Here is a 13,734-nt window from a genome sequence, read left to right as displayed (position 1 = left end):
AGCTCACGGCCTGCTGCATCTTTCAATAGGTTCAAAGGAGATCTCTGGGACCTTTGCCATCTCTTTAAACAATATTTCTAGTACACTGCTGCTCAGATCTCCTCATTTCCCCTGAAATGAAGTCCTTATAAGACCTCAGATACTTTCTCACCAATTTGGTTGTGGAGTTCCTGCTCTGAGCCCGGGTATCAGAGCAGTTTCACAGCTCGTCATTCACTCACCCCTGATGAGGGGACCTGTCCACACTGGGACTCACACACAGAGTTGGAATATTATTAGTTGGGCCTAATTCACACCTGGGGAGAGCCGCCAGCACCCCAAAGTGGCTGATAGTCCCCCCGCAAAGACTGGAGCCTGGCGCTGCAGACTGCCCTCTTGTGCAGGGACGCGCCTGTGGCCACCCTGCTGCACCTTCCAGAACCTCTTGGAGCTCTGGATCCACCACCTGTGAATGTAACTTTCTTTGACCCTATTTGTAGTTCTGGTTTATGCCACGTGTCTGGGTCATGAACTCTCCAGCCTGTGGAATTCAGCGAGCACGTCCACGTTCACTTCATCAGTTATGATTTTATTAATTCACTCTTCACCTAGCTCAGGGGCTGCTTAGAATCTTTTTAAAAATTTTTTGTGTATTCTCACAAGATGCCCATCTTCCTCCTGATGGTCTTGGCTGAACTTGTTTGGGTCCTTTCTGTCTTGTCCTTCTCCAGACACAGTGCTGAGGACCACACTGTGCCCTCTGTAGAGTGGCATCCCTGGCAGTGGCTGCGTGGTCTCGGCTGAGGCCTCTTGGCCCGAGAAGCAGCACGGGCCGTCTGTAGGGCAGCCTGCAGCGCCTCTGGTGTTTTTCTGAGAGCAGCAGGTCACGGAGCCCGCTGGCGTTAGGTCACGTGGTTCTTCGTGAGGTACCCATGTTGTTCTCACAGTGCAGCATCTCCTGCGGGTCCACAGGCCCTTGTCTGAAGCTCTCGTGGGCAGGTGTTTTAGAATTCACAGGGCTCCATGTTTCAGAAAGGTGATACGGTGTACCTAGGCGTGTGATAGGGTGCACATCACCTGTGTGTAACGTGGTGCATGTGGATGATTTCACATCCCCGGGGGCATCTGGGGCAGCACTCTGGAATCAAACTCTTGAATACTGTCTTACTGAAAAGTATTAGTACGTATACAAAATGGGATAAATAAAAATTGTAGATAGTTTGACATCCACTCAAGAGCTGGTCATGTTGCCAAACGAGGCTGCCACAAACTTATACCAAAAAAAAAAAAGTCTTTTGTTCTAGGGCTTTCTCGATTTGGGGACTGTGTGCCTAGGATTGCTCCTAGTGGTGCAGAGCAAATGCTCCCAGGTGTCCTTCCATGGGGAGAGGAGGTGCCCTGAGGCGGCCTTTTCTCAGCAGGGGGGTTGCCCTTCAGGCGAGCCCCTCACTTGGGAGGGGAGGTGTGCTGGGTCCTGTACCAGGGCCCTGGGTCAAGCTGGAGGGGAGCCTGGTGGGCAGGTGGTGGCCACAGGGAAGTGGGTCTGCCGAGCTGTTCCCACCCGTGCCGACGAGGAAGGGTGTAGAGACCAGTGGGTCTGTGCTGTAACTTCCAGAAAGGCCTAGAGACTTGGCGGGGGCGGGGCATCCTGGGAGCTCTCTGACCTACCCCAGGGGGTGGGCAGCAAAGGGCTGGTCTGGGCAGAGCTGGGAAGGTGGGTGAGCAGACAGTGGGGCCCCCGGGAGGCAGCAGCGTCCTGTGGGAGAGGCCCCGGGAGGTGGCCCGGGGCAGCGACCTGTCCCGTCTCCCTCTAAGCAAAGCCTGCCTTCCCGTTGGCAGATCTGCCGCCGCCTCAATGGGGTGCGGTTCACCAGCTGCAAGAGCGCCAAGGACCGCACGGCCATGTCGGTGACGCTGGAGCAGTGCCTGATCCTGCAGCACGAGCACGGCATGGCCCCGCAGGTCTTCACGCAGGCCCTGGAGTGCATGCGCAGGTGAGTCCCCCGGGCCCGGCGGCCATGCTCTAGTTTGGCTTTGGAGAATTCCTCCACGTCTGCCAAGTCAAACTGCAGGCACGTCACATCCAGTGTCCTCTTCTGAGTCAGGGGGAGAAAAGAGCCGGCGCTGTGTCTGAGCGGGACCACATTGAAGCGGGCGAGCCAAGGCAGCGGGGAGGGAGGTGGCGAGCTCAGAGGTGGTGAGCTCGGAGGCGGCCGTGTGGCCGTCCTTTGGCACCCGGTGTCCCCCGGCCACTCACCTTGCTGTGGGTGCGACTCAGGGCCCGGGCGTCCCAGCAGGCCCCGGCTGTTCCCATCCCGCGTTGCCTCTTTTCAAGCCGAGGGGAGACCGAGCGTCCGCAGGCTGCGCCGGTTGGCTCCGCTTCTCCCAGCGGTGGGCTGGGTTTGCTTTCATGAGCCCAGTGTCCAGTGAGTGTTTCCTGGCAGCAGCCCCTCCCCTGTCCCTGTGCCGTGGCCACCTTGCCCTAATGATGTTCTGATTCCGAGGCAGCAGGCGTGTTTGCAGGATGAAACCTGGGACTAAAACTCTGTCCGCTGTCGGGCGATGCCTTGTTTCCGGCACGGCTGGGGAGCGCCTCCCCTCACGTACCAAAAGAAAGGATAAGAAGCCTGCTCCTCCTGTCTTCTTCCATGTAGCCGCCAATGCTGTTCTAGTCTCGTCTCCAAGTCACTTCTACTGAACGTTCTGTACCATTTGTCCTCTCACCAAATTCTTCAAAGCATTCAATTCTCTTATCCTTTCTGTATGTCTCTGCCGTTTCACCTTCTCACAGTCGTACACGAAAGCGATGCCTGAGCGCCTGCCTTTTGACAGTAGCGTTTTGTAGAACTGGAACCGTTTTGTCCTGTTTGGTCTTTCCAAATTCACCCAAACCTCGTGACCTCAGGGCTGCCTGTTGATGCACTTTTAGAAAGTTCACACTCTCCCTGCCTCGGCCTCAGGGAGGCGGTGGGGTCTCGGCATCCCTGGTGCGGTCAGCTGCGAGGTGGAGGGGAGGACCGCGCTGGTGAGACGCAGGCCGCCGGCCGCAGAGAGACGAGAAAAATGGAGGGACACAGCTCTAGTTGTGGGGCGGATATTAGGATGGGGTCCATGCCGTAGGCGCACGTCAGGTGTACAGTTGGTACCCCTCGGTCGAGGCCTCTATCCAGTCTTGGCTCCGTGAACACATTCGATGAAAACAATAGTTGGTTCTGACTGCGTCTGAGCACGAAGGTCTCGGGAGACCAGGGAGCCGGTGGCTCCTTAGACGCACGGGCGGCCCCATCTGCTGGCCTGCAGCCCGCCAAGGGGCTGGGCGGCCACCCACACGCGCACAGGTGAACTGGGAGGCTGGCAACACACGAGGCGCTCTCACAGCTTCTGTCACGTGGGTGATTGCTATTCCTTGTAGGAAAATCAGAAAATCCACGTAAGCCCCTACTCCAGTGATTCCCACACCTACCCACACCCCACAGGACAATTCTCCGTATTCCTGCTACTACAAGGAACACGGCTAACATCCCGATGCGTGTTCACAGATGCATACGTATGAGTGTGAATGTGCTTAACCCACGCATTGGTCAACTTACCCAGTCCCTGAATAGTACACAAAACATATGCACAAACAGATGCAGTTAGATGTGTAACTCTGCCCACTGTTTTAGCCTACTGTTCTCAGTTAACTGTCTTGTGAGCATTTTTTCAGGTTAATGAATGTGGGCCTTATCATGTTTAGCACACCATAATTTATCCAATTTGCTGTCCTTGAATCTTTAAGCTGTATACGGTGTGTCAGCACTTTAAATAAGGGCGCAGTGAATACCCTTGTGTTTTCTCCTACCCACGTCTGCCCTGTTGATTCCTTAGGTTAAAAAGTGTACACCCTTGTAAGGCCTTTAATACAAATTGACAGGTTGCTCCCATACCAGTCACACCCAGTGTCCCGAGGGCCTGCCCACCCGCCCTCTGGGCAGTCATCCTGCCACTGCTCTGAGCGCTTCTGAGCCTGGGAAGTCGGCCTTGCTTTCCTACATTACGGGCAGGGACGCCGGGGTCCTGAGTAGGGAAGGACCCTCCTCCCATGGGACGGGCATCATTCCCTTGGCCTCCCTCTGCTTCTCTGAAACCCCCATCCACCTCCAATCATGGATGTCTTTTTAAAGTTTATTTAGGTTTTTCTGAATTTTCTAAAATCTCTGCAGTGAACATATGTTACCTTAATAATCGTTGAAGAAGTTATTAAACACCAAAGCAAAGCTCCATGCTATCTCGCCTCTGCCGCCCCCGGGATCCTCAGAGCACCAGCCCCGGGTGCCGTGCTCGCCACCGCCTTGTCCACCTGGCCTCATGCATTTGTTTCCATGTGACACTGTTACCCCTGACCTCTCTGTTTTTGGATTATCCCGTGTGGGGAAGACGTCTGTTCATAGGCTGCAGGCCCCAGGTGGCTTGGTCGGTAGCCGGTGTTTCCGGCTGCGGGGTGGCCAGGAGCCGCGGGGCAGCCCGGAGCCCTAAGGAGGCAGCAGGAGATCTGGCCGTGCCCTGCGGGGTTCTCTTGCTTTCTGGCTTGCATTGGCTTACCCGACGGAGGAGCAGAGCATGCCGGCAGCGGGCTGGGGCGGCTGGGGCAGGTGGGCCGGGCGAGGGGCAGGGCTGCCGCTCAGGCTGTCTTGTGTCTGGAGGCCCAGGGTGAGCACTGGCCAGCGCTGTGCTAGCAAGTGCTTGACAGCCAGCTCTCTCCAAAAACAAAAACAAAAACAAAACCTGATCTGTCTTGTTTGCCGATTTCTGTGGCATAAACACTCCCACCAGGGCCTGTTTCAGGCTGCCGAGCGACACCACAGACCAGGGAGCTGGGAAGAGATGCGCACGCTTGGCTCTTGCCGTCAGAGCCCGTTCCAGCTCCCTGCTGGTGGTGCCCCTCCGTCCCCAGTGCAGGGGCCGAAACACAAGTGTGGGCCTTCCTAAGTAGCCCCTGTGGCCCCCGAGACTGCCGTGGCCGGGGTTGTGACCGTCAGTGCTCGTGGCATGAGAAGCGTCCCCCGTGAGAATGGCACATCCAGGGCGTCCAGGGTCCTCCAGGAGCCTCACCTCAGCACATTTCTTCGGTAGCACCAAAGGGGGACAGACCCCCCCCCCCCCCCCCCAGTTTCCAGTGAGCTGGGTTGGACTCCATTCTTGGTAGACCCCATCTCACAGAACGATGACTCGGAACGGTAGCTCACACCCTGCCGTTGCGCAGCCTAAAAGCCGAGGCGAGTCTGGTGAGGGCTCTGCCTGCAGTTGATACTGAAGGGAAACGGTTATCACCTGAGTGTTTAATCAGGAGGCAGCTTTGGCGAAGTAAGTTGCACCACCTGCCGCTCAGGCACCTGTGAGAAGGTCAGACGCCCCCGATGGTTCTTCATGTTCCGCCTGCTGTTCGGAGTCCACGTCTGGCCGCGTGTGCGAGCACGGCAGGGCAGCATGGCGTGTGCTTGGCAGGCGAGGGGGTGAGCATGGAAAACCATTTAGTCGGCCCACACGTGTTTGTTTTCAGTAGATTACAGTATTTTTTTCTTATTTTCCCTTCTCTTTCTCTCCTTTCTTTCTTGTAACTGTGCTCGTTTTGTTTTGGTATCCCTTTTACACCCTTTTCTGCATATCATCTTTTTCTTTGTGTTGTGGCTTCATTCCATGTTTTTTTAAATCTTATCTTTTGGTTCTCCTCTTCTTTTCCCATACTTTTGAAAAAATCCATTGCATGTATCTCTCCTTTTCCTTTATTTTCTTTCCCTTTTTCTTTTCCTTTCTCCCAACCTTCTTCCTTTTCACAGCATTGGAACACGGGAGGTAGTCACCCAGAAGAACTTGAGCGGCCTGGTGCCCATCCGAGACTTAAGACTAGACCCCAGCCTCCTCTGTTCCATCCCTTTACTAGCTCTGAGCCCCAATTTACTGATTGCGTGGCTCTTCCTGAGCATAGCATACCTGGTGGCCAAATTGCGTTGCAAATGAATATCATTATGAGAAATTAACAAATCACCAGAAAAACAAAAGTGCCAGAACATGTCCAGCCACCGTGTACCTAACTGGACAGAAGGAATGTGTCAGAGCATGGTCCGCCAAGATATATTTCATGCCTTACAGTTTGACATTTTGTTGTTCTGAATTGTAAACACCTGCCAAATTATTTCACCAAGAGGACGTGTTCGTTTAAATTCTGTAGAGTTTTCAGTGCTTGTAACGTGTTCTTAACAGAGCTCTGTTACTGCTTTGTTTAGCTGGCCTGGAATTACTTGTACCAAATCTCTTACCTTCTGATGTAAAACTATTTATTACCTGTATATCTCTTGTGCCCTGTTTCCTAGAGAGAGGAATTCTGTGAGGAAAGAATTTGTATATTTGATACTATTCTTTAAATGTACTGCTAACCTTTCCTTTCCTTTTGAAGAGAAATGAAAAGTTTAGATGCTTTCTAACTGGCTCATCTAGATAAACCTATTTAATAGGACATGTACTTTCTGCTTTCATTTCAAAGCGTAGTCCCTGAAATTATAGTAGCAAACAGTTTGCAGAATTATAACATTTCCTTGCTTACGTTATTATTTCCAAGTTGGGATGACACAAAGCTGTGAAGACGGTAGCTCATTGTATCAAATCAGGCACATAAAAATAACATATTGCATGTGACTTTAGAATTACTCTTTTAAATATTTGTCATTAAACTGATCCAGGAACCAATGCACAGAGTAACAAAAGGCTGTTAAAGTTAGATACATTTATTTTTCTTGAAATAGCATTTTTCATCAAAAAAAAAACCCCTGCATCTTTAATTCCAGATTCAAGTCCAGATACCTTTTCTCTCTTACAAATCAAATATGGTTAATTATGAAAAAAAAAATCAAAATTTACCAAAAAATAAGGCCTGACTTTTGGGCAGTTGTGCCAGATGGAGGTGTGAGAGAGAAAAGGTCACTTTGGTTTCTGTTCTTATCACTCTTAATTTGAACATGGCAATGTCTGTAAAATGGGAGGATTTGTATAGCCTTAACATTCCTGTGTGGAAAAGGGTGGCTAGACACCTCTGAAGGCAGCAGAGTAGATGACAGGGAAACCCACAGATCCTGCCTAAGAAACGGGCGGCGGCTTCTCTGTTTTCCAGCTCAGATTATGTTGTGCTTCTGTTTTGGCCTCCAGCTGGCTTTCCCATACATTGCATTTTATGGAAGTGGATTTCTTTTCACCACTCTAGAAACACTGGAGTGAATGTAGAGAAGCTGGCTTTTCCAGAAACTTTACACCCAGGCACGCACACAAACCCAGTCCACCACAAAATCTGGCCTCTCCATTCCCTCCCCCAGACTTCCAGAACTTACTCTGGGGTTTCTCTGGTTTGGCCTCAGATCTGAGTCTGGGTTCCGGGAACTGTAGAGGCAGTTACGACTGCAGAAGCAGTGGGTGACAGATGGCAGATGCAGACTTTAAACTCTGAGACGAAAGGGCATCCTCCTCACCGCTGTGTCCTAGACCCGAGCACTGCGGGAGCGTAGGGCAGCTGAGTCCACTCTCCTCACAAGTGCAGTGTGGTCGCTCTGTCTTTTCTAGGATAAGTGAGGTGGCTGCTCTGGGGCACAGCTCCTGACATCTGTCAGGAGGGAGTCTCTCTCCAAATGCCAAGTGACTGGTGGTGTTAAGTTGTAGCAACATGACACTAGTCACAGGTGAGGTGCTGCCAGCCTGTGGCTCTTGTGGAGAGGTGTGTCCACCACTTGTCCTCCTCCACATCAAGGTGTACAAGTCGACTTTCTGAGACCATCTCGTTCCTTTATTGGAAAGAGGGCAGGCAGGCCCCACGGTTCACGTTCCATAGCTCCTAGCCTGTTCTGGGTAAAGCACTCCTGCTGCCCCGGGGTGACACGTGCTGTGCCCACCTCCGGGCTGGCAGAGGCCGTGGGCAGATGAGGGAGGCCCTTCTGACCACACAGAGCGTCCCCTCCTCTTCCCGGGTGCCACCGCCCAGCAAACGGGGGCCGCGGCCAGCTAGACAAGCACCCCCCCCCCGCCCCCCAAGGGGCCTCACGGACACCATGGCCTGTGCCCGGCTGTCTGCCCCCGGCTGTCATGGTGCCCACCAGGCCTTCCTGTAGGCTTGGCTGCCAAGATAAGAGAGAAATGGATGGAAGGAGAGGAGCTAAGATTCTTGGTTTTTCTCTTCAGGGGTGGGTCGGAAGGCAGCACATTCTAACTCTGCAGTCACGAGGTGAGATGGAGACAGCGCACCGCGAGATCAGACGAGGCTTGGGGTGGTGGTGGTGCTTTAGCACATCTGAGGAAGGAAGCTCAGCATGCCTTTGAGCTGAGTTTTCATGTCGCCAAGGCCTTATGAAGTCAGGCTAAATATATATTTGAAATCTTTTCTGCTTTAGTAAGAAACAGGCAGGATAAAACAAAGATGGGGAGATGATTCAAGAAAGGGGAGTCACTGGTACCTGGTGAAGGTGTTCAGGTTGCTTCCGAGCTAACGCTAGCGCTGAGGCGGTGTCAGCGCAGGCGACGCTGGCTGTTCAGGGTCGCCACGGCACTCGTGTGTCCAGACGAGTTCCACAGGGGAATCTCCCCTCCGGAAAGGAAAAACAGAGCTGTCACTAAAATCAGTTGCCACTTGGGGTTTCAGTTCTAATTTTTTGTTTTAAAAAATAGATGTCCTTGAGATAATTTATCGATATAATAAAAAAAAATCATGTAGCTTTGAAATAATTAAATCCCTCTTTCTAAAAATCTATCCAAGGCCACCTCAATGTGTATTATGGACTCCTAAAAATAATGCAGCCATTGTGAGGGATCAAAGTATTCTGCCTTAGGATGGACGTTGGCCCCTGCAGCAGCAAACGCCAGTTACCACAGCACGGCCTTGCCTCTCTCCACACCTCAGGCCCCAGCCCCAGGCTGGAGCTTGTCTAAACACTGGGTGATAGAGTCAGCGTGCGATCAGCCTCATTAGTCAGATTTTTGTAAACTCAATCCAAATTCAAACATTTGAGGGAAAATAAGCACAATTTGATTTAAAAATAAAGTGTAATCTTGACTGTAATTTCATGTGTAGTGTATTCAGCCAGCTAAACCAGTAATCAGCTTCTTTAACATGTAAATAAAAGGTAATATCACAGTTCACAAATTCTTCTTCGTTCCTCAAAGCAGTTTGACATTTACTACTGATAGGTAGTTTTTGAAAAGTGTGTACATTTCTTTGTAAATGGAGAAGCCATATCTGAAATAGTCCAATAATGTAAGAGCTTCCAAAGATTAAAGAAGCACCTATATAGCTTCTGCTTTAAACAGAGTATTTTTATCTGATTATTGGATGTTAGACCAACATGGTCTTTACTTACTCTAGGGCTCTCTGCTCATATGGCCTAGGCGCTCAGTGCAGATGACACACATGTAGCTGAGGGCTTTGAGGTTCTCGTGACAAGAAAGCATATCTGAGTTACTGAATTACTTAATAACAAGCAGGTGGATACTTTTCTAAAATACCCGAGTTTATCTTCTGAATAAAATCACTGTCTTAGCAAAAATATTTTTCATGTTCTTAATAATGAGATTGTCATTTTCACTTTAAAAGGCTTGAGCAATTGCCACTGATATTTTTTTAAAATGCATGACATAATAGTCTTCATACAACTTGAAATATTTTTTTTAAATCACTGTTTCTTGGTAACTGCAAATATTACATCTCATAAAGGGGATTTTGTACTAAATTTAGTATAGTTTATTTAACTGCTAGTCTTAGAATAATATAAAACTATAAACTTATACTGTGCTATAGGAAGTCATTCCTATTTAGAATCACTTTTGCCTGTGAATTTGATGTCTATCACAACATTTCCCAGAGAGCTCCCCTGAGGCTCCCATTTGGGAATGTGAGGCCTGCCTGACAGCTCATCCTCCTGTTGAGCATTTGCTTTGCCCACTGGGTTGCCATGACAACCCTTGATCAGTGCAGCAGCAGAAGAGGCTGGTGGCAGGTTCTCTAGGGAAGGGCCCCCTGTGGGCTCTCACTGGCTCAGTGGCACTCTTGAGAGAGGTGACCACAACGAGGGCAGCTCACCTGGAGAAGGTGACCTCAGTGGGGTCACTTCTTCATGACGCCCCAGCGCTGAGAGCCGTGTAGCCATCGCACAGCCCGCGGCATTGCTGTGTGCCCGGGACAGCTGTCTCCCAGGTTGAGACAGCATGTGACAGCCGCCTTCTGAGCCAGATGGTTTTGCTACATGTTGAATTCTGCAAGGAAAATCAGCATTTTGAATTTGAGACAGTTAACAGCTGTTGCTAATATAGAAAAATGCAGCTTTTTAAAGGCTTTCAGTAAGAGTAGCATTTTTTCCATTGAAATTGCCATGTGACAGAACCTCTGAACCACTAGTTAGGATAGACCCCTCAGATAACCAGACACGAAATACATGTGAAACCATTACCTTAAAAAAAAAAAAAAAAAGTTGTCCTCCACTTCGATACAGTGCTGCTTTTGGAAATGCAAACCTCGCAGTCCCATACAGCCTGTGTCCATCTCTGTGCTTCTTAATTGCCTTGTTCAGAAACCCACCATCTTACATGTGTATTGTCATAAATGAGTCTGGCATCCATTTAAATTAATCAGCCTTTTTTTTAATGCTATGAAAATAATCAGTTCATTTCATCTGAGTTTAAGTCTTTTCTTTTTTCCTTTTTTACTGCTGTCATTTCTTGTGCTTGTTTTTTCCCCAGTGAGGGTTGTCGAAGAGAAAATACAATGAAGAATGTTGGAAGTCGCAAATATGCGTTTAATTCCCTGCAGCTGAAGGCTTTCCCCAAGCATTACAGGCCTCCTGAAGGGACTTACGGAAAAGTTGAAACATGAACACACGGTTTCCTCTAATTAGCTGTTATGTAATAAATGTGGGTACCCTCTAGTGTCATATATGAATTCTTCAAGAAGACCTGAAGGATTGGTTTTTACTTTTACGTTTTTAAAACTATTTCACTGAAGAGTCTATGGAGCATGTTTTTTGCGTTGGAACCCATAGCAGGTAATGTTGGGCTCACTAGTGTGGAGAGTCAACAGCTGCCCGTTTAAACAGCCTTCAGCCATAACCACACAGATATCAACAGTTACCTGTATGAATCAAGCCAGTTGCGTCTGAAATGCGAAGACTTTTTAAAACGCCCACTTAGGCAGCTGCTCACCTAACTTATTTTTCTACTGAGTAACTCAAAATTGAGCATTGATTTACAATCTACTTTTTAAAAATCTCCATGTAAAACGGTAAATAATAGTTTAAATGATTGGGTCCCGGGCAGACCACTAAACGTTAAACGTTAAGGGAAGTTTTGGGGAGAGACGCTCGCTCTGTCTCATGCGGTCAGGGTGAGTGCTTCTGGTGCATCAGCCTGCCTGTAACAGCACAGGTGGAACCAGGAGTTGAAGTAAAGGCTGATAAATCAGCCTGAGATAAGACTTATTAGAAGACAACACCTGCAAAGCTGTCCACACAGTAGGGGCCACCCCTGTCCCTTAAAGAACAGGGTGTCTGCTCGAGGACATGAGGCCAGCCGTCTCCTGTTGCCGTATGCCCCGTGTGTAGTCCACGGCCCCAGGGCATGTCTCCCCTTCTTCCCCAGGTCAGGACCTCGCACGTGGTATCGTCTGATGCCTCTCAGTCAACAATGGGGGATTTTGCGTAGAGATAGTGGAAGCCTAAATATTTTCAAAATCGGTGTCCTCTGTTGGGTTTCCCAATTTTTTGTCTTCTAGAAGACAATACAATCATGTTTGAATGTCTGATCAAAGTGTCTTTTAGGTTTGCAATAATTGTTACTACTCATTCTGTTATGTAAGATGGCTGTTGAGAAAGTTGAAATATCTCCTAAAATGAGATTTTGAAAGGGATTAATGGACCATAAAACTTAGGAATTTCATAGAAAATTATGTCTGGTCATCTATTATAAGATGATGATGAGTCATCTGCACATAGCAGAGTTTTATGTTTTTATCAATTCTGTTTTTATCATTATTATGTTTACATGTTATTTAAAAGGCTGTAAAAGAAATGTATGTGGCACATATCCATGATACTGATCCTAATGACTTGTGAACCCTTAGGAAGTTCCTTTATCTAAAATTCTAAATGTTATTCTTTGGGCTCCTCTAGAAATGCCACTTGGAAACATGTAACAAGCTTGGGCCTGGGGAGCTGAAGCACAGGCAAGACCACCCCTTGGCAGGGACAGAGGGTGGGCATCAGGTAAGGGTGGAACCAGGTGACCTTTCAGATGCTTTCCTCCTCAGAAGTCAGTGCACACCTGGAGCCTGCTGTCTCCTGACGCCCACTGGTGAGTGTGAACTGGTGTGGAGGGTGAGTCAGTGAGGCACCCTTGGCGCTCACCAGCCCCCGCACAGCTGGGTTCACTGTGGAGGGCGGAGGTGGAGAAACTTGTCCCGCAAGCCCACTGCACAGGTGGCAGCAGGTGGTATCAGATTCTCCTGCTGTTATCGATCCATGTGCAAAGACAGCTTCCAGTATGGCTGACTTAGTCTTTCACCTCCACCATTTCATTTGTCATTTTCTAGTATCTGTATATTTCCATCTTTACTCATTTTAACATCATTTTTAAAAACTCCCTTGTATTTTTAATGTTACTCATACAACTTTCAGATTTTTTTTTTTTTTTTTGGTCTGAAGAGCATTACCTGCATTTACCAAAAGGGAATATAGCAAATGTTGTCATCTGTTTGTGGTTTTGCATGTGGCACCTTTATATGAATATTTTCCTAATTTTGGCTTCATGTTGGATCACCATAAAAGTCGAAGACTTGGCTAATCACGTAGAAAATATTCAGGTTTCAGTATTCCACCTGAGCGTTACTCCCCCGCTCCTGTGCGGTAGTCAGTCTCACAGCGGCACTGCGCGATTACAAAGCTCGTTGAGTGGGGGCCACATTGCCCATCGTGGTGGCTGCAGGTACCCAGGTCACACGGGAGCTTTGAGTTTTCAGTTGGAGAAGGAAGGCAGTTTTACAGGTTCCCGTAAAATGGAGGTTCCATCAAGTGCTCCTTATATAAGGCACCCATTTAAAAAGAAACGTTGAGACGTACTGAAAGCTCAGATGTGACGTGGATTCTGTGAAAGCGTCTGCAGCACAGTTGCCTTTGGTTTCCTTTAAAAACGTACAAATACTGTATAATAACAGTTTTGTCCTTACACAATTGTATTTGCCAAGCTTAGTGCATTAAGGTACTTTTATTTATTTGTTTTGGACAGTATTAATATATATAAACATATAGTTACCGTTTTATATATTCTTAGCTCATTCAAAGCCATGTATGCTGTAAATGTGCTAGTCTTTAGAATGACAATAAACAACTAACGAGATCACTAAACCTGGTCTGACTGATTCATTCTGATACATTAGGAGGACTGGTTCTGTGGCCGGCATCTGGCTGGACTGATGGGCATTGCATTGAGCGCTCAGTGTTTGTAAACATGAGACATTTCTGTTTTATAATCCTGTTTTCACTTAGTTGGAAGTAGAGGGCAGTGAGGCGTGGGATTCAGCTTCAGACAGACTCAGATCCCTATCCTGTTGTACCTTTCACTGGCTGGTGACTTTGAGCAGCTTGCTTGCCCTCTCTGAGCCTCCCTTCATGTGCTAAGTATGAAGTTGCTGCTTTTGCCCTTGGTCCCAGTGCACATCAGATTTTGCGTGCACCCTGTAAGAGTGACGTTCCTGTCTCC

General features: G+C 48.7%; 2 protein-coding genes across 7 annotated transcripts in view; one reads left to right on the top strand and one right to left on the bottom strand.

The window, feature by feature from the left end:
• Window positions 1–13,688, top strand: part of INPP4A (inositol polyphosphate-4-phosphatase type I A) — a 125,730-nt gene extending 112,042 nt beyond the window's left edge. For 4 of the 6 annotated variants that reach the window (XM_059943396.1, XM_059943398.1, XM_059943399.1 and 1 more), the window contains 2 exons: window positions 1,819–1,973; window positions 10,726–13,688. In XM_059943396.1, coding sequence (XP_059799379.1) covers window positions 1,819–1,973; window positions 10,726–10,858 — 288 coding nt within the window. In that variant the 3' untranslated portion in view covers window positions 10,859–13,688. Of the gene's footprint in view, window positions 1–1,818; window positions 2,473–10,725 lie in introns of those variants that run through there. The other 2 variants (XM_059943400.1, XM_059943401.1) reach the window with 2 other exon arrangements.
• Window positions 6,725–13,734, bottom strand: part of LOC132377236 (cytochrome c oxidase assembly factor 5) — a 34,580-nt gene continuing 27,570 nt past the window's right edge. The window contains exons 4-5 of the transcript XR_009506586.1: window positions 10,070–10,242; window positions 6,725–8,579 (exon numbers count right to left, since the gene is read on the bottom strand). The gene's annotated coding sequence lies outside the window, so the exon portion shown is untranslated. The remainder of the gene's footprint in view (window positions 8,580–10,069; window positions 10,243–13,734) is intronic.

Source organism: Balaenoptera ricei, chromosome 13, assembly GCF_028023285.1.
Source record: "Balaenoptera ricei isolate mBalRic1 chromosome 13, mBalRic1.hap2, whole genome shotgun sequence".
NCBI lineage: Eukaryota > Metazoa > Chordata > Mammalia > Artiodactyla > Balaenopteridae > Balaenoptera > Balaenoptera ricei.
Note: the sequence above shows the minus strand (reverse complement) of the source record. Positions and strands in the feature narration are given on the sequence as shown.